The following is a 20751-nucleotide window of genomic DNA, read 5'->3' as shown; positions in this document are numbered from 1 at the left end:
AATATTCTTATTCTTCATCCCAATTATCATAAATTCTGAAACTCTGTCCACAATACAACTAATTTATAGTTGTTCAAATGTAAAAATCTGAAAATCATCCGGTCTCCTTTAATCATTTTTACCTAAAATGGATGTGACAGCTCCTCTCAAACTCCTCTAGAACTATTGTAAAAGTGGATATTTTCGCACGACTAATTTTTCGCGCTTGGTGAGAAGAGTTTCGCGTGTGTTTAATTCCGCAGAATCAAGACAACAAATACAGGAACATACGGCAACCAAAAATATTTGCGTGCTTTTACTTTCGCGCTAGTTTCTGGTTGCGCGAAATGCGCGAAAATTTCCACTTTTACAGTACTTGAGGCTACCATCACAGAGGGGTGTGTGTGTGTGTGTGTGTGTGTGTGTGTGTGTGTGTGTGTGTGTGTGTGCACGTATGCATGAGTCCATGTGCAGATTGGAAGCTAGTGATGTTTTGAATTTCTTTTTCTGGTTTGCATCATCTCGGTTACCACCGTAATCTTCACTTGAATAGCTCTCCAATATCAGTGTGAAATTATCCTCTGCCTCCAGATTCTAGACATTGACAAAAAGCAAGTTTGCCAAGACTTAAATCAGATTCTTCACAAAACACTAACCTGAAATCAGCTTGTCTTGTGATCAAGATTCTATGTATTTTATAGGCTGTCTTATTCCTACTTTCCCTACTGTGTGACTCTTTCCATTTTTCCTCCAATTTCCAATAACACAATTATACAGACATACAAACTGTACACCCACACTAGTGTACTAGTACTCTGATAGAATCAAGTTCACAACTTGATATTAAATGTTCCCCTTTCGTTGACTCGGCAAGACACATCATGCTCATTTTTCTGGAGGAAATTTCAGAAGACTCGTTCACAGCCTTTTTAGAATTGTGTTATTCTTTTATTCACATAATATATACATATGTTGTACATTACACAAATATTACATACTTTACATACAAATGTTATACAAACTACAAATGTACAGTACATATCAAAATAAAATACTGTACATGTACTACACATTTGTACTGTGTATTTACAAGTCACATATCTTTCGCCACATAGTCCTTAAAGGATTAAGAGATATACCTCTGCAATGGGTAGCAATGTGTAGATATGGTGGCTTACAATTCTGTTGTGATTTCTCTCTGCATCAATAGGAATATTTTAGAATTAATTGAAAGTACAGTGCACTCCTGTTATTACGAACATGGTCATAACGAAATTCCAGTCACAGCGAAGTAAAACTTCAGGCCGCAAAATTATCCGCTTTTTGTTTTTTATTGTTTTTTGGTTCAGTTGTAATGAATTCTTGATATAACGAAAGAAAATTTCCAGTCTCAAGGACTTTGTTATAATGGGAGTCCACTGTATCTGCTATGTGTCGCACAAGTCTTGATATCAATGCTGACGTATATTTTATCTGGGACAAGAATTGCAAAACAAAGAGCACCAAGAGAATGAAACGCTGTACATGAAAAAATGCAACATACTCTGAACAATGCCATTTCTGTTTAATCTTGCAAATGCCGGAGTTTCAGGAGGCATGTCTGACCTCCAACTAGTCATGTTGTTGCAGCATTATCATTTGTGAGTGCATCAGTGTGAGGACCCTGTGAGAGCTATGAATGAATATGTAGTATCATGAGTCTAAAAGTGGACATTTTTGCACATTTCCCACAACAATGAAACTACCATGAAATAGAAGCATGCAGATATTTTTGCATTGTGATACTATATATCTTTGATTCTGTGGAATTGAAACCACACAAAATTAATTTTACCCTAATGAGCACAAAAAATTACGAGAATACTTCCACTTTTACAGTATGCATAACCTCTCAACAGAGCCAATGATTGGTTGTGATTTTTTTTTCAACCGAACACTGGTAGCAAAAGTTGGTAATTTAAAGGCATAGATGGGTTAGGAAATGTGGACAGTCCTCCAGAGGCCCCTGTTTGGGGGTTTGAATCCATCTCGCATTATAAAAAAAAAAAAAAACATTGTACTTCTGCTGTAATTACTCCAGGGAGTGGGCTTCTGACAAACTTCAGCACAGATCCTGATTTTTGTGAGTAAGGATTTTCAACTTCATAGTTGATTCAGCATTACACAGCATCTTGCTGACATAATTCATAGGTTGGTTGAAATGTCCAAGGAATTCAACCTCTGTACGACATATCTTTCCCTCCCCTCATTCATTTGAACAGCATCGTTTAAAATGTCCATTTTACATCCACAAATTGATAAAAATGATATTCAGAAACGTGATCATAGCTGTAGTAGTTCTCACCATCATCATAATATCAGTTTGGCTTATGCTCTGTTGATCATCATCACCAGAAAACTCGGGAATTCCTGCAGTCCAGCATTCACACCTTGTTAAAAGTGTCATTACCAAAACTAAATTCCAGTTTTATGTGCCTAGCACTATATTTCTCGTTCCAGGAAAATGTCCACTGAGTGTAAACATGACATGAAATGAATGTGAGAAATTTCAAAAACACTGAATCATGAAGAACGTCAATGCACATTAAAGTGTCTGAGGATACATGGCTTCATTAGGTGAAAAGGCTGGTATTTGCGTCTATCTCGTCCTTTTTGCTGCTTTCTGCTTCAGAGCACCCCAACGCTGCTGCATTCTCGTCTGTCTACTCTGCTGCTCCGTCAGCCTGGGCATTTAAGAACAGACATGAGGTACATAATATCTGCCAAAACATTATTTCAAAATATTTAGATTTCCCCCATGCTCTGGGTTGTCCATTCATTTTTGTCTGGTTGATACAGTAGTGATTTGTGAACCCTGACAGCATTGACCCATGAAGAGCTTAGATATGTCCTTGAGTTTTCTTTTCCTTCACAATATTCCACATCCGCATGATTACAATACATGTACTTGTCCTGTTTAATACATGTATGTAATTAGGGTTATCATGATGTATCAGACATTACAATGACATATACAGGACTGAACACACCAGCAAATACTTGGATATACTGACTCAAACTGATTGGCATTTTCATTTATTTTCGATTTTTAGATTTTCAATTATTGCATAATAGGCACATTTACTAAAAGCTGTAGATGCAACCCTATTAAGCATTATGAAATAGCATGTGTCATATCTTTTAGCTCATTATCAAGGAGAAAACATGGCTTTCTATCCCCAGCTGCTGTGCCATCATATTCATCATAGGTCATTGTCCTGATGCCGTATGTTGGCTGGAACTAGGAAGGGGATGGGGGTTTAAAATAATGGCCTTACCTGTTGCTGAAGAGAGCATCAAACCTACTCTTGGCCAGAGTGGTGTGGAGGAGTGTGGGAGCTTGTGGTTCAGCGTCCTCCAGAGTTCTCCACAGGTTGGTCAGAGCGGGGAAGCTGTGCATGCCATAGGCGTACACGGTCGGTTCAGGGTCAAAGGTCGTAGCAGCCTCTGCCTCCTCGTCAGCGGCGACTGTGGACTCGTCTTGTTGCTTCTCAGCTGCAGAGGGAGAATATGGAATAAATGAAAGAACACTTTGATTATCTTTTCTCACTGTGATCATCATTTCTCACTGAAGTATGAAGCATACATGTATCATACATCAGCCTCACTATTGCACCAACACATGAATACAAAGATACGTATGCACACACGAAAGTAATTGTATAACATGTTCAGTCTGCTCATGATCATTAGACCTGTTCTGTAATACATTCAGACTTTATACATGCCTTGCTCACAAAAGTTGCCCTAAAAAATCATAAAGCTTGCTGGAGGCTTGCCCTACCTAGCAACAACTAAGTGAAATCCTGCGTATGGAACCTGATAGGAGGGAGGGGGTGAATGAGATGCTTTGTTACTACGCTAAAACGGTCTATTCTGAGCCTTTATGTTTGATACCAAGGGTTCTATAAAAACAGTCAGTGTTGGACACAATATTCAGCAGTGGGTATGCACACCAGACTCCCCTCTTCCCGTGCGTTCCCTGCCGATCTGACAGCTTACCTCTGAGGAAGAGCATCTGTCCCGCTGCAGCTACGGTGATGGCTGGGCGGAGGTCATCGCACTTCAGGAAGAAGGGATCGGGGAGCTTGATGCGACACACAGTCTTACCAGTGAAGACATTGCAGAGGGACACTTCCCCAAGTTTGGTAACCAGTAGGGTCTTGGGCAAAGAAGCAAATCCAATACAGGCAACTTGTGTTATAACAAAGTCCTCAAGACCAGCAGTTTTCTTTAGTTAAATTGACATTCTGTTTTAGCAGGACAAATAAAGTGTACAAAGATATTTAGATAATAATCTGGGGACATGAATTTTTATTTCGTCCTAACAGCATTTCGTTATTCCAAATTTTCGTTATAACAAGAGTGCTCACCGACTGGTGGCTGTAAGCTAGGGTTCCTACATGGCAAGAACTGGTTCATGCAAACTGCATTCCAAATATTGTCTATTTCTTTAACATAAGAAATTATGATATGAAGTCTTCAGGAAACGTGTTTTAGTTCAAGAATGATGCCAGTCCAGTTTGATTTGATTTTGATTTGATTTGATTTATTCACAAAATGCATATACATACATTATTCACAAATATGCACATAGTTTGTACATGAAACATATTACACATCAATTGTCTGGATCGTCATAAGCTATGAAAATCTTGACTGGGACGTCCAGTATGGATAACATACACATATTATTACATAAACATCATTAAAAAAAAAAAAAAAAAATGTATAATGCGCGTTCAATTTGTTCATAGATAGGAAGATGAGAGAAGGAGAGAAAAAGAAAGAAAAGTGAGAGGAAGAGATGAGGAGAGGGATACTCTACATCATGGTAGTTAAAGGTATACAAGATTGACAATTCTGGTAACAACTAACATAGAAAGACTCGCTGCTATTATGTACGTAGCGTACACGTATGACAAAATAAACCTGTGAACCTGGGGTAAGACAGCAGGCAAATCAACAAAAATCTAAATGAAAAAAACAAAGAAAGTTAAAGAGACATCGTAACATTACCACTGTAATCGTATGTTTGATTACAAGTTCTATCAATGTGCACACCTGATCAATTTTACCTGCAGCAACAGGTTCTATTTTTTTGTGTTTTTTTTTCAAATAGCCAAACAAGAGAAAATAGATGACAAGGCAAGTGTTGTAATGTGTCTCGCCCACAAACGTACAACACCTTTTTTTTTTTGTTCACAAATGGACCTATGGATCAAAAGTTAGGAGTCATAATTAAATGCACAGTACATTGGGCCCTAAAAGTTCATTGACCCCTGCCTGTGACCTTTGACCTTATGGTGACCATCAACTCCCCAAGGTACATCTACCATCCAAGTTTGGTCACAAATAGACTTACGGATCAAAAGTTATGGTCCATAATCGAAACGCGCCCTAAAAACTTAACATTGGGCCCTAAAAGTTCATTGACCCCTGCCTGTGACCTTTGACCTTGTGGTGACCATCAACTCCCCAAGGGACATCTACCATCCAAGTTTACTCATAAACGGACTAATGGATCAAAAGTTATGACCCATAATCGAAACGTACCCTAAAAAATTAACATTGGGCCCTAAAAGTTCATTAACCCCGGTCTGTGACCTTTGATCTTGTGGTGACCATTAACTCTCCAAGGTTCATCTACCATCCAAGTTTGGTCATAAATAGACTTACAGATCAAAAGTTATGGTCCATAATCAAAACGCGCCCTAAAAACTTAACATTGGGCCCTAAAAGTTCATTGACCCCTGCCTGTGACCTTTGACCTTGTGGTGACCATCAACTCCCCAAGGGACATCTCCCACCCACGTTTAGTCACAAACGGACTTTACAATGGATCAAAAGTTATGACCCATAATCGAAACGCGCCCTAAAAACTTAACATTGGGCCCTACAAGTTCATTGACCCCTGCCTGTGACCTATAACCTTGAGGTGACCTTCATACTTGGTAAAAGGTAAAACTTTGTATGACCACTCTTCCCTCCAAGTTTGATTCAAATTGAAGCCCAGAGTACAGAGTTATTCAAGTTTTTATAGCGTTACGGACAGACGACGGACCGACGGGACGGACAGACGACGGACGGACGGACGGACGGACAGACGCCGCAGGCGATCCCTTAGTCTCCCCTCACCTCCGGTGGGCTCGACAAAAAATGGGTGAGGTGAGGTATACATTGTCCCAGGATTTTTTCTAGCAATACTCACTGTGTCTTTGATGGTGTTGACTACATCCATGTGACAAACGCCATCTCTCCTGTCCCGCCACATTCCCCGGTACACCTGCTTCACGACTGGCTTGTCGCCATAGCAACAGCACACCGTTGCCAGGTCGCCACTGGCATCGCCAGCGAGGATGGCAATCTCGGGTTTGGCCCCAAGAGCAGACAACTTGTCTGCTGGAGTAGAGAGGGGTTTAGCAGGAGGTGGAGGGAGAACGTGCAGGTGAGTGATGGGACGAGAGGAGACTTTCTGGGCCATGACAGGGATACCTGCATTCACGAGAAAACAATATCTACTCATTTAAGTTCATCACTGTTATGCAAATTACTTCACTGTTTTGTTTTGTCTTTTGATACTGTACTGCAATATTCTACTTCACATTTCTCTTCTGTTCTTCTATCTTATCTGTTGTCAGTTTATCATTTTTATGTTGCATGCACAGTTTGCTTTATCATATGCCAGCTGATATGGTACATATACAATGTAGAACCCGAAGGAAGTATTATTGTATTTCATTATACAGCTGAATTTAGGCAAATACAATGTACAGTGATTTCATCTATTTCATTTCATGAATCAATCTATTTATTCAGTCATTTATTTCCTCTTCTATGTATTTATTCATTCATATATTTACTTGTCTACTTAAACAATTTCATACTCAAACTCTATGAAAGTGTGGTAACTGTGGAGAATATGTTCACATGCAAATTCCATTTCCTTGTTTTGTTTTGTTGTGTGATTGCCTTTTTTTATGTGCAAGTATAGTGGTCAGGTCTTGTAGTAAAATAACATAATTCCAACAATTCATTAAACCATATGGAGGCTCAGATTCTGAGGTCATGTTGAATAAGAGAAAAGACCCACTGAATTATGAGTGAATGCTGATTGAGTAGTGCAGCTGCAGCTTCTTCAGAAAAGAATGTTGTGCTTTTATGGACTATTTCAGTTTCATGATACTCATTTACAGCCATAGTTTTGAGAATTAAGAACAAATCGATGATTAATAGGAAGTTGTTTACCTTTCAGAATATGGAACTAAGACAGACGGATCACACAAATTTGTTCTTTGATAAAAAACACTCTTTTGCAACTCACTAAGGTGTTTGTCCCACAGGTGAACGCATCCATCTTCCAGCCCTACAGCAACAAGGGATGTGCAGGGGCTTGTTGCCATGGCGCCCACTCTGTCAGCATTCGGCCAGACCTGGTCTGGTTTGTGCTCCAGATCTGGATGAACATGGAACAGATTAAGTCATTTGAATGATCATTTTTATCAAGCACACATACAGGCCTACCAGTCTTGCCTATACTTCCTCATACTGGCATTATAAGATGATGTTACTGTAAAAGTGGTTTCTTTCGCGTACAGAAACTTTCGCGGTTTCCATCGGTGCGGACTTCTTCGCGTGTGTTTAAATTCGCGGTCGGTAATGATAGCGTTGTACAAGCGACGAGTTCAAAACATTTTCGCGTGATGTTAAATTCGCGGTTCAACCTCAAAGCGTGAAAAGCGTGAAAATAAAACCATCACGAAAGAAACCACTTTCACAGTATCTAAAATCATCCACCGGCAAAAAATGTTGTTCACAGTGCAAGCAGTCTCTACAGCATTACAACATACTTGAAGTGTTTGAAGATGTCCCTTATTCTGCAAGTAAGGGAATTAAGGAAGTATTGAAATTTGTGACTGCCTGTCACTGTCATTCATTACAAATGCATGATTCTTGCAATCCATAAACTTCATCATTTGCTATTTTAGAGCTGTAGAGATGTAAAAGCTCCATACAGATATTTTCGCTATCAAAGCAGGGGAAAGATTCGTGCAATCGTTACTTTGGTGTTAACTTCTTTCTTCTCTTTGAATGTATGCTAAAAGAGGAAATTTGGTAAAGATGAAAGTGCATGCAAATGAGATTTGTGTAAGCCCATGACATAGTCATTTCATCTAAATTTACATATAAGACTGCTCTTGATAAAAACGTAAAAGTTTCAAATCCCCAAACTTCTATTCTGATGTCTAATTTCAACAAAGCTAACATTTTTTCTATTTGGTAACACTATCTATCGAAGTCAATTTGACCACGGAGAGGACTTTCACTTAAAAATTCATCCATCGATGAAGAAACACACACTCAAATATAACACACAAACACATACACACACACATGCATGCAAACACACACACTCACACACATGCACATGTATGCACCTTTGGCATTCTTGAGGAGGTTGAAGAGGGAGATGTTGGTGGAGTTTGACCAGCTGGAGACAAAGATGTGGGCCTGGTCCTCCTGGATGGGAGCCGTGCTGGATGAGGCAAGCATCATCCCTGGTTTCACGAAGAGGCACACGGCACGGCAGGGTCTGTCAAGAGAGAGTTGCACGTAAAACAACATCATGAACTCAACCAGTGTCACATCTTACACTGACTAATGTCATGGGCAAAATGAAATTAGTATTAAGGTAATAGATATTAATTTCTCGTGCAGCCTAATTACGTCACAAATGACCTTCTTCGTCTTCTTCATCATCATCTTCTTCTGTGATGGGGCACGATGTGAATGGGTGATATCCCTTGCTGACCATTGACTGGAACTACCCAGGGTGAACCACAATGGGTCAATATCTTTTGTTCAGTTTTTCATAATTAGTGGGTAGGAAAGACAGTTTTATCAGGCCAACATCCTCCTTTCCGCATCAAGTACAGCAGGATTTTTCATGTGTACAAATTACAATTCTGTCACCCATGGCATTTCCAGTTTATGTCCAATTCTACAGTGAGAGTGTGTGTGTGTGCTTCTCATTGCACCATGTCAAAAAGTGGGTCTCATAGATCTCAAAATATCTAATTACACACAGCTGTAATTTTACAAGATATAAAAAATGTTGTGCAGATGGGAGAAAAAAGCATGCTATGAAAGTCACTACTATTCCACAGATACAGGGCATATAAAAAAAAAAAAACGAGCAAACTCACTTCTTTTCTGTTTTGTTGTATTTAGGATCAGAGTATGGACCAAGAATTTGATCTGCTACCAGTCTCCTTGTGTTAAGGTGTTCATTCTGAATGAGGTGTCTGTTGCCCTGTCCAATGGTAGAACACCAGTCTTCTGTGTCCGGAGTAGAGGGTCCAGGGTGGGGCACTTTACTGGAAGCTGCTTCAGGATCAAAGTTGTATTATATGTTAATAAAAAAAGGAATTATCATCAAGTTGTCTATGCAGCTATTCATTGTAATTTATCAGTCATTTCTAATAGGTTAACATGTTTATGATTTTGAAATTTAAGCTTTATGGGGATTTGTACAGTTGTTTTAATTTACTTTTGAAAGATATACAGGTGTATGTGTAAAATTTGGCAAAAGAATTCATTACAAGAACACACTTCACATATAAACACATGTTCCATACACAATTCCGGTACAAAAACTCCTTTCTTCAAGATTTCCCACATTTGACAAACATCATCCAAAATGGCTATTTGTATCAGTACATTATATTTTGAATGTTATTTCATGCCATGTATACTGGAATATGTTCCCTACTGGCATTAATTCACCTTGTCTAAATGCATAGAGCAATCCAAACTTGACTTGTGATAAAAGAATTAAATCTTCTAGATCAATTTTCATGGCCAAAACTTTACTCCTCAGAATAATCTACCAATAAGTTAGAATTTCAAGAGTAACATTAACAGCAATTTCATGAGATGCCTGCTTTTCTTCTTCTTCTCCTTCTTCTTCTTCTTGTTTCTCCTTTACCAACTATCTTAGAAGTTTTCTAATTGCTGCTGGGTTTTTTTTTTCTTCTTCATTCTTTCTTTTATCTTTAAAAGGTGCAAGTCCTCTCACAAAGCATGTCCAACATCATAATCATTTCTCACCAACAAGCTGGTCTGGTAGTGGTCTGGTCCTGAGGACAGGAGTGGGCTTGGAAAGACTGGCGGGATTCCATTCAGGAACCGCAGCTGACCCACCGTGGGGGCCAACGTTCACTGCGGCATTAGGAGTCATTGTCCGAGGGGTGTCCTGGGAACTCACCGACTACATGAAGCAGTCACACATAGAAAACACTCCTAATGATCGGGACTATTGAAACGGTCATAAGAATCATACTCAATCCTAGGTTACTGTTCATATTAGCTTGTGTGGAGATTCAATCTGCTAATTACATAAACTAGTGCTAAACATGCAATGAATGACTTCTGTTGAACGCTTATACAAGCACCTGGTTTCTACTGAATAGAATGCGACAGAATTCAACTTTCTCAGAATTTCACTGCCACAGAAGATTCAAGTACAATGAGTTAAATTAACAATTCTGAATTTACACTGGTCTATCAGAATCACTGGTAAAATTGTTACTCTTTCTATTCAAACAGGTTCAAAGATCACAACAAGAATTTTATTACCAAAAAAAAAAAAAAAAAAAAAAATCAGGGCATCAAGCAACCTTTATTTCTGACTGGCTAGCTAATGAGGCAAGAATCATCAGCTTCAGAGAATTCACAACAATGGGTGAAAACCAAGCAGTCATATGTATTAAAGGCTGGTTGAAGCTCTACGATGTGTGCGTGTGTGTGTGCTCTTTCCTCTAACCAACAAAAGTTTTCTCTGATCAGACTCACAGATTGCATGTCATAGAGAAATGTCATGTGTATGCATGAATGAAGAGTCGTTGCACAATTATCACTTGAGAAATACCCAATTCACACCAATAAATGCAACCAGATAAGCAAGCATGGTTACATTCAGCATCATTTGCAACATGCAGAAACATGTGAAAGCATCACCCATGCGGAATGAAGTGAGAAGAGGGGCATGCCTTACCTTGGTTTTGGGACCACCTATCATGGACAGGCCTTCCATGGGGTGGCTATATTCAATGGGCTCCTCCATGGGCTTTTCTCCACCTCCCTCCTGGTATCCATAGCAACACAAAGAGGTGCAAAATAGCATAGCAGGTGCACAGAGCATGCAGCAGAAAACAGTGTAATAGGAATACAAAGACTCCAACCCCAAGCATCTTCTGATCTGGAGATTCTCCCGCCTGAAACCCCTAGCAAACAGGAGACTCCAAGTTGATGTGCGCAAAGCGCACATCACGAGCGCAAAACGCAAAGTTCCTTGTGGCTGGGGGTCCAGAGCCCGCTTAAGGGCCCTAGAAGCTCTAGGATTCTAAATGCTCTCTCGTGCTATCTAAGGCTTATTTTTCAACATACAATGGCAATAAGTAAGAAATCCTTTCCAACGGGAGACACAGAGCCAGGGTGGAAGAGATTAAATCTCAAGCGGGAGAATAGGAGATTTTGCAAAAATGTGCTTTCGGCAGGAGATCTCCTGTCGAATGCGGGAGAGTTGGAGTCTCTAGGTATACATTTCACCCAAATCTCAGATAAAAGATAAAAGACTAGAAGGCCGACTCTGCAATTTAAGATTCCCAGATGCAGCCGAATCCCAAATTGTGCTAGAATGGTGCTATAAATTTACCCTACACTCGCAATGTTGAGCATGGAGTGTTCTAAAGCTATATGCACTACAACTCACAGTGCATTGTACTACAAAGGGAGATGAATATAAAAAGTGCTCAGATGTAAAGCAAAGAATTCACATACGGTAATCACCAGATCATGCACAGTGCAGTGATGTAGTGGTATGTGCACTACTGACATCATTGATTTCATATCTCCCATCTATCTTCATTTATGCAGCTGAGCAAGGGCTATAAGCAAGAGCAGAGCAAGTGTTACATATCTTTCTGATGTTTCTACCTGTCAAAGCTTCTGTATGTCATACTTGTATATTCATGAGCATAATATTTCACTTACATGGAAAAGTAAGACAATCATGCATGTAGATGCATACAAGATTGCTGAGAACCAGTCACCAACTGAGAAGCATACTTATTGCATTTAAGGAAAGAAGCTAATGAGTTCCTTCACCACGATGACGATGTACAGCATATTTGCATTGTCAGAGGTAATACATTCAGAATTTGTTAATTTTGCAAATATCAGTCTACTTGCAGAAATAAAAGCACCACACAATAAAACCATACTACAGTGCATCACTACGGTGTAATTAAGACAGCATCTGGCCATTTCACTGGAAAATGACGCCATGGACAAGCATAACAAGTCAGGTCATTAATCAAGACCCTCTAGGAAATACTACTGAACAGGCCTGTTTCACTCTTCACTTCCCCACACCTCCCAGGCTGCTATATCCATCCCTCCATTACCTGAAGGTTTGAGAGATCCTCAGTGCTCTTCTGTTGAGTCCCATCCTGCTGCTGTTGTTGTTGCTGCTGCTGCTGCTGCTGCTGCTTAGCAAGGGCAGCCTCCACATCCCTGATCCAGTTGTCTCTAGGAAGCTTGAAAACATCAATCCACGTCTCATGGTCACCGTCCTTGTCAGACTCTGTTTCAAAGAGAACAATCATGGACGACTTATGATAATGTGCTCTGCACAACCTACTCTTGCTAGTAATGAACATGTTTATGAAAGAGATTAAGAAAATGGCAGAGACTCCAACTCTCCCGTTTTCGACGGGAGATCTCCCGCCGAAAACACATTTTTGCAAAATCTCCCGTTCTCCCGTTTGAGATTTAATTTCTCCCGCCCTGGCTCTGTGTCTCCCGTTGGAAAGGATTCCTTAGTTATTGCTATTGTATGTTGAAAAAAATAAGCCTTAGATAGCACCAGAGAGCATCTAGAACCCTAGGAACTTCGCGCTTCGCACACATCAACTTTGAGTCTCCCGTTTGCTAGGAGTTTCAGGCGGGAGAATCTCCAGATCAGAAGGTGCTTTATGTTGGAGTCTCTGAAATGGTATAGGCACCACACTTATGGCTAAAGACCACCTTGTCACTATTCTCCCCACTAATTACAGCCCAGTTTTGTACTAGTATCTTGTTTCTTTATATGTGATGCATCATCACAAAAGCCATGTTATGTCAGGAATTTTTGTTTGTTTTGTTTTGTTTTTGGCAGATCTGAATTCGCTTGATGAAAAACTTAAATTTGACATAGAATTTGCCCTACTTAATTACACAGAAAATATCATTTAACAGAATTACGAATTTGAAAACTGTAAAGGTTATATCAGTACCATCATCAGTACCTGGCATACCATATCTATTTGCCTTTGATTCGTTTATTTCAGTCAGCCATAAAGGTACATTGCGTTTATTTTCAGGAAGAGGAGAGTTCACTTCCCAACAGCTTCAATCTGAATTGATTGTCATTTAAACTCTCCTTTGAATGCCTTGCTCCCTACCAGTGTTCTGATTAACAACTCACTTTCCATGGTCAGGGCAATGTAGTCACCATCTTTGGCTAGATGCACACTGACAACCTCGGCTCCAGACGGCATCTCTGTGTCAAATGTCTTCAGGATCAGCAGTGCAGACGATGAGAAACAAAACAGTCTGCACACACCTGTGACAAAGATAAAAATCTGTCAATGTTTCAACAAAATTATGACATATATGCCATCAGCAGTAAAACAAATCTCTGTGGGGAAAAAAAATGCTTGTTTTGGTTTATTTTAATCATATCTCTGCAGCAAGTGAGGCATAAAATACAAGTAGTAGTGGTACGCCACATCCATTCTTACCTTTTGTGTCAAGTGATGCTAGTAGACACATTTGGACGCCAATCTGAGTACTGTCCAGGGAAGAAATAGCAGCACCATCTTCTTCCCACGACGCAACAGGATTGTGAAGTGTGGCATGTAGCACTGATATGCCATTGGTCTGCCCAAGAAACACAGCAGACCCATCTGGGCTCCCTGCCAAGCACAGTATATCCTCTTTTTCCTGCAGTGAATAGAAGGGTAATACGTTAGTTTTTATGTGAGCAACTAAGATTAGATAGGGTCTATTTCTGCCCAAGTCAGAGTTTCACTTGATGGAAGATGAAATATATGTATTCAAGTTCTTGTTTACTAATTACCTTTCTTCTTACCAACCTATCAATATGAAGTGAGGGAAAGCTTTTTGCTCAAATTTTCACTTCCTTTGTGGAAACTAGAGATGTGCTCCTTGCACTTCTCTAGACTTGAACCTTAACCCGTTGAGGACAAGTCCCGAGTGAGGACAAGTCCTGAGTATACTCGGACAAGCGTCTATGGGAAATGCATGTTGTAGCAAAATCAAACCGTCCTCAACGGGTTAACGAGATAATGCCTGCAAGTATGAGCAGCTCTTTCTGAACTAGTAACAGGGTGTTGCTAATAAAGAGCTATTATTTTCATTATAGTAAAAATTCAGGATTTCTTAATGGGTACAGACTGATCAAGGATAATTTTGATTAGTATAATCAATATTAGTATAATATTAGAAATATCTAAGTAGAAACTAAACCACCCCAGAACTAGAATCAATCTACTTTCAGACTCTGATTCTACTTCAAGGTTTCACTCAGTTTCACCCATGACTGGAACAAGTTCAGGGAGCATACCTGGTGGTAGTACTTATCCCCTAGGCTAGTACTACACTAGATGAAGTAGAATTCAACTTTAAAGACCTGCCATTTTCCACTGATTCAAATGTACACCTGGTCACAGGGCATGGGGGGGGGGGGGTGGATCCAGGAATTCCATAAAGAGGGGGCACCTTAACAAAATTAAAGGGGGGCGCATCCATTTTTACCTCCGCCAAGGGAGGAGATTATGTTTTTATTACCATTTGTTTGTTTGTCTGTGTGCAAAATAGCTAAAAAAGTTGGATTTGGATTTGAATGAAACTTCCAGGAAAGGTTGGGAATGACACAAGGAACAGATTAGGGCAAGTCCAAGATAAGGTCCCCTCAGAAGGCAAAATTTCATCTTTGCTCAATATTGACATGTTTGGTATCATTTTGAAGCTTATGAGTTGAAGTTTTGATTTCTGTGGAGGAAAAAATGATATTATGTAAATTTATGCAAATTTCAAGGGCTTCATTTGCATATGTGTGAAACACAGCGTTACGTATGGGACATTTATAAAAATTCATATTAATTCAAAGGAAAGCAAATAATATTTGATTAATACGTGGACATAAGAAGTTCATCACATAGTTTAACTGGGTATGAAAATTTAGGGATTATGCAAATGATTATGCAAATTAGCTCGTGTCCTATCATGAGATGTCCCATACGTAACAAAATGAGGTCATTTTTTTAGGTTTTTTCTGAAATTGCTATGGTTATTTTAATGCCCTTTTGGAAAGTTCTAATTTATTGTTTAGAGAAATTAAATACCAGAGAAAAAAGAAAAAAAAGTAAAAGAAATATTTTTTATGAGGCTTTGAAATAATGTTACGTATGGGACAAATGCGTTACGTATGGGACATCCTCATACATATTGCATGTGAATGCATGTAGCTAGCTGGGAAGGGCTCTCAGTACACAAATGGTCAATCATCCTGAAGAAAGCATCCCAACATTGTAGCTACTTTTTGAGTTATAGACACTTGAAACAATACATGAACATGACTGAACAATTTTCAGAAAGGGGAGGGGGAAATGGCAAAATACACAATGAAAAATCAGCATTAAAGGGATGGTATAGTTTTTGTAGAAATGGGGATTCAGTTTTCAACATTTAAAGAGATGATTGGAAACCAATTATATGAATTACTTAAGAGCATAAAATCCTAAGACTAGAGGAATTCAAAGTTTATGTCATGGAGATCCAATTTGAAATGGTTGTGATTATATAGAAAAAAAATAAAAAGTAAAATGACTTTTTTTTTATTGCAAGTGATACACAAATTGTCCTTATTCAGTTTTCAGTAGTAGCCACAACAAAATTCATGGGTATACATACCGAGGTGTGACTCGAATCAATGACCTGACTGCTAGACAGACATCATATATCTACTCGATCACTGGGGTTCCACGCAGCAGGTATTGCTTATTTACTAAACTTAATATTTCTTGTTTTTTATTGAAACTAAATGGCAAACTGCCCTTCATCAATGGAAGTAAACACTTTAAACTACCAGGTATTCAATTTTTTAGTAGTAACTATCCTGATAAAAATAGGGCACACATACTCAGGTTGGTCATAAAAAAAATATAGAATATGATTGAATGTGATTATGATGGTAAATATATGGGGAATATTGTTCCCTTGTCAATCTGGATCAGTATTTGAGTAATTTCAACTGATTCCACCTCAATATAAATGCAAAAATTTGTTTATGTGTACTTTGCAAAATTATTTTGCAAAATACCCATAAACATGCTTCTCCACACACTAAACGAAGGGGGACAAAGGGCATGCATACCCAGGTTGGTCATAAAAATATAAAAATATGATTGAATATGACTATGATGGTGAATATTTGGGGAATATTGTTTCCTTGAGAATCTGGATCAGTATTTGAGTAGTTTCAACTGATTCTACTTCAATGATTATGCAAAATACCCATAAACATGGTTCTTCACACACTAAATGAATGGGGGACAAACTGTCCCATACGTAACTGTCCCATACGTAACACGTCAAGTCTGTCTTTAATTAGAACCTGTAATTAGAGCTTTTTGCCTAATGGCATGAAACTTACCTGTGATAATCTTGAGTGTTGTGACTTTCATCACAGTGAGTTACAAGTTGTAGAATGATATACTTTCAGAGAGTTTTGAGGTTGAAAAAAATGTTCAAAAAAACAAAAATTTTCTGGTCCCATACGTAACGGCACATATTTTTTCTTCTAGAATATAATCGTCAAGGTCATTTTTCTCAATTTTTTACATGATTATACTTCTTCTACATATCAATCACCATGATGAAGTTCAATATGATCAAAGGCCATTAACACTATTTTTCAGGTCATAAAAGTCTCTGAATGTCCCATACGTCACGTGCGCGTTATCTTGGACTTGCCCATTATCGAATTTTGGTAATTGTCCGAGAATTTTCATAGATTTTATGAAGATTTTCAATATTTTGGTAGGTAGGGTCGATGAACTTTAGGAGAACTTTCAAGCTGCGCATTTTTTAGGTTTTCATACGCGCACTAAAGTGCGTGCTCAAGTTTCTGCTAGGGCGAGGCGTATCGCGCAGCTGAGGGTTGATGACATAGCAAAAGGCGAATTACCCGGGTACAGGAAAATCAGACGATTTTCAGATTTCTAAGCATACGTCCAATGTATGAGCGAAAATCACTGATCTCTAGTCTAAGAATACTTATTATAAGACGATCATTGGTGGAAATTAGCTGCTTGGCGGAGGTCTGCAATCTCAGAGTGCTTCTCTATCTAGTTTCTTTTTGTTTCGTTTGTTTTAACAAAAAATAAGGAGGGGGCGCAAGGTGTGTCCCCCTCTGGATCCGCCACTGAGGTCATACAAAAATGTGATTGCCAGGCAGTAACGATAGAGTCTACAGTGCCAAAACATAAAGTAATAAACATATAAAGTAACAGCATCTGGTCAGGCTAGATTCTACTTGACTTTATACTGCAGAGAGTACTAAGATGAGTGTTGACCTCTAATAGTTACATATTTGTAACGTTACTTAATAACCTATATTATGTTTACAGGGTCATCGGGACATCCCTTTGAAAATTATATTAAAATTTAAATCATACAGAACCATTAAACAAGCAGAAGGATCTCTTACACGAGCTATCGAAGAAAATTCGTATTCTGGAACTGGTTCACGAGATCGGAGCTCTTCCGCAGCTGCTTCTCTTGCACTTACTTGCTCCCATGATACATCGAAAATCATGTTAACAATTTTATCGACAAGCCTGTACGGCTGGGGGAGCTTGTCGAACATCTGATCGGGGTCGGCACCGTATTCATCTTCATCGTTGATAAGATTGCTGAGGGAGTCCGGCGTAATGGACATCAAATTTTTGCGGACGTAAACCGGCATTTTGACGCTGTTGTTGACTCCAAAAGTTAGGACAGTCAGAAGAGGGGGATTCCTTTCCACTATCTTCAGTGAGCACTCAACGCTAGTTCGAACGATCAGCTCTGTGGTAGAGACTAAGGCATATAATCATGACGACTCCGACGCTGGCGACTGATCGTCCCACGAACGAACTGGTTGTCGCTGTTCAGTGCTTACTTAGTGCAGCTAGTGCAGTGCAGTGCAGTACAGTGTGTTTTAGTCTGTACCGTGTGCTCCAGAGCGGCCCAGCCTGGCCCGGCGGCGTGCTGATATGCCAGCTCCCTGCACATGCAGCCAGCTCTGCTGCTGCAGCTGCAGGCTGGTGTTTGAGCTCTCCACGGCAACTGACTTTCTGCTATGGTACGCCATCTACGGTCATGAATGAGCGATGAGAGTAGGGTTCGCTCGCGCAGGCTACTTAGTTTAATAATCATCACACTGAGCTTATTCGTTCTCCACCTCCTCCTCCTCCTCCTCCGCCTCCTCCTCCTCCTCCTCCTCTTCTTCTATGATAGTGACAACAGTCAACTCGCTGATTGTGTAGTAAGTGTTGTAGGGGGGAAAAATCATCATTCGAATATTATAAATCAAATTAACTTGGAAGAATAATGAAGAGTATAATGTTGGCTTTGATCGACTCTTGGTAGGAAGGAGTTTGAGTGATAGAGAGTTCTGCTGGGTTGTTAGTTCTTCTTTGACGTGGATGGAGTAGTGTTGGAAGTGTTCCTTGATCATTGCAGCATGTTGTTACCAATAATGATAAAGGAGGTTTAAGAGACTAGCTCCCATTCGCTATGATTATGACGGCTCAAAAGAATACTCAAAAGAAATCCACAGCTGCATTCGTGTCTTTGATGATCGGAATTCGATGCCATTTTCTGGGCAATCTGAAGATTTACGTTGAAAACAAGCCTGAAATATCGGGTACATGTATACATGTAAAATTTTACTTGTTGAAATGAAATTTTCTCTAGCTAAGGATAAAACATACAGACAATAGAATTTAATCTAAAAATTAATTCAATTATACATCTGAGCATCTGTATAGGCCTATGTTGTGAAAGTGTTTGAAATTACGCCCTCCTGGAAAGTTGCTTTGATTATAACTTTTCCGATTCCTTATTCCGACTGTTATTCGAACTGATACAGTATAATCTCAGCGTGCAGTTGATGTTGTTGTTGTTGTTGTTTTGTTTTTTTTTTATAAAAATATTGATGCTTCAGATTCGTGCCCAGGCATACCAAGTGGGATGATTTTTTTTTTTCAGCAACACTTGCGCAATATCTATTTACACATCCCAGTGTCTTTCCATCATCTTTTATTATTAAGGAGACCGAAAAGTATATAATTACCATGATTATACCGATTACCGCCCTTTGGCTTTATCAGTAGGCCTACACCATAAGCACTGTTACACCATAAGTACTGTTATGCTATACATAAGTGCAGGGTATGCAGACTTGCAGCTGCGCGATCCTGCATTAGCTCCATTAATTCACACCGTCCTTCCACATCATCAAGAAGTTAACAGGACTAAGTGGCTTGCTCAAGATTTGTGACGGAATCAAGGAAAAGACACAAGAAAAGTTTAAAGGATTCTGGAGTTTCGCATGTTTACATTGTACAGTTATATCGCTCGCAAATTTGATGTATTAATGAAGTGACATCACCGACTCTCAACTTTCTTGTTAACATCTGCACAAAATGGAAAATAAAATGGAATCGCTTTTATCTGCCATGTCGATGAAATGAAAAAAATCGGAAACGTTTCAGAGCAGAACGTGACATGAAATATATGGCACAATGTACAAACTTTATAAAAGTTATGTATATATGTAATTTATTGCGTAATCATCAGTGTTAGTGCCCGTAAGATATTGTATATCCTTAATACATGTATTCTGACTATAAGATAAATGCTTGCAAAAAAAAAAAGATTCAACATAGGTGTACGCGCAATTATAATTATAATTGTGTTTACAGACAGATAATAACAGTGCCTGCTTATAGAACTACTCTAAAAAGTCTTTCGCAGTCATGATAGGTCGAGTGAAGTTTATATCACAAAAGACGATTTAAAATCTAGCTAACATTTTATACACGCTATTCACAAGTCAATAGACTTCTCACCTCAGCAAATAAACACATAAGTAGGCCCTATGTGTACACACCAAACGTAACTTATTACAATACGCCCATGGTATAACGTATATTCAGCATATCATTATGAAATTGTGTCTAAGTACTATTATTCATATTCCAAAATAATAAACACTTTTGCTACATATTTTGTTCGAAATTACGGTGCATCGAGATGAGCTCTGTTTCACATCACTGGCTAGCTATTAGGATTTCCCATTTCCGGGACGCGTGTTTTTTTTTAGACGGCACAGATTGGGGAAACTAAAAATCTATCGGGGACCCTATCCCTAAACCTAACCCTAATCCTAATCCTAACCCTACCCATCAAACCCTAACCCTAACCCTAACCCTAATCCTAACCCCAACCCTAACCCTAACCCTAACCATAACCATAACCAAAAACCCTAACCCAACGTTTTTCCCATAGGTTTAACACGCGCCATGCCCCAATCTGTGCCGTCTTAAAAAAAAGAACGCT

At 39.2% G+C, this 20751-nt stretch overlaps 1 protein-coding gene across 1 annotated transcript; it reads right to left on the bottom strand.

The window, feature by feature from the left end:
* Positions 1–2584: 2584 nt before the first annotated feature.
* LOC139745533 (WD repeat-containing protein 93-like) lies at positions 2585–18136 on the bottom strand. The gene is made up of 13 exons (XM_071655924.1): positions 17855–18136; positions 13863–14064; positions 13547–13684; positions 12486–12664; positions 11075–11164; positions 10129–10288; positions 9225–9402; positions 8457–8611; positions 7343–7474; positions 6230–6513; positions 4021–4180; positions 3297–3513; positions 2585–2702 (listed from the first exon to the last, which is right to left on the bottom strand). Exons 1-13 carry the CDS (start codon positions 18110–18112, stop codon positions 2618–2620), a joined length of 2238 nt encoding a protein of 745 aa, XP_071512025.1. The 5' UTR covers positions 18113–18136; the 3' UTR covers positions 2585–2617.
* Positions 18137–20751: the final 2615 nt, after the last annotated feature.

The sequence above is a fragment of the Diadema antillarum genome, unplaced genomic scaffold (genome assembly GCF_040938485.1).
Source record: "Diadema antillarum isolate AM-2024a unplaced genomic scaffold, OU_Dant_1.0 seq00001274_RagTag, whole genome shotgun sequence".
NCBI lineage: Eukaryota > Metazoa > Echinodermata > Echinoidea > Diadematoida > Diadematidae > Diadema > Diadema antillarum.
The sequence above is the reverse complement of the archived record's forward strand: the minus strand, read 5'-3'. Positions and strand labels throughout refer to the sequence as shown.

What these genes read in the sequence shown, in the direction of transcription:
- LOC139745533 (XM_071655924.1), bottom strand. Translation starts at nt 18,112, where the DNA reads ATGCCGGTTTACGTCCGCAAAAATTTGATGTCCATTACGCCGGACTCC. An exon ending in TACAACAAAACAGAAAAGAA is followed by an intron (nt 8,612 to 9,224) that starts GTGAGTTTGCTC and finishes CTCTCTTGACAG; the next exon opens with ACCCTGCCGTGCCGTGTGCC. An exon ending in GATGCTCTCTTCAGCAACAG is followed by an intron (nt 2,703 to 3,296) that starts GTAAGGCCATTA and finishes TTAAATGCCCAG; the next exon opens with GCTGACGGAGCAGCAGAGTA.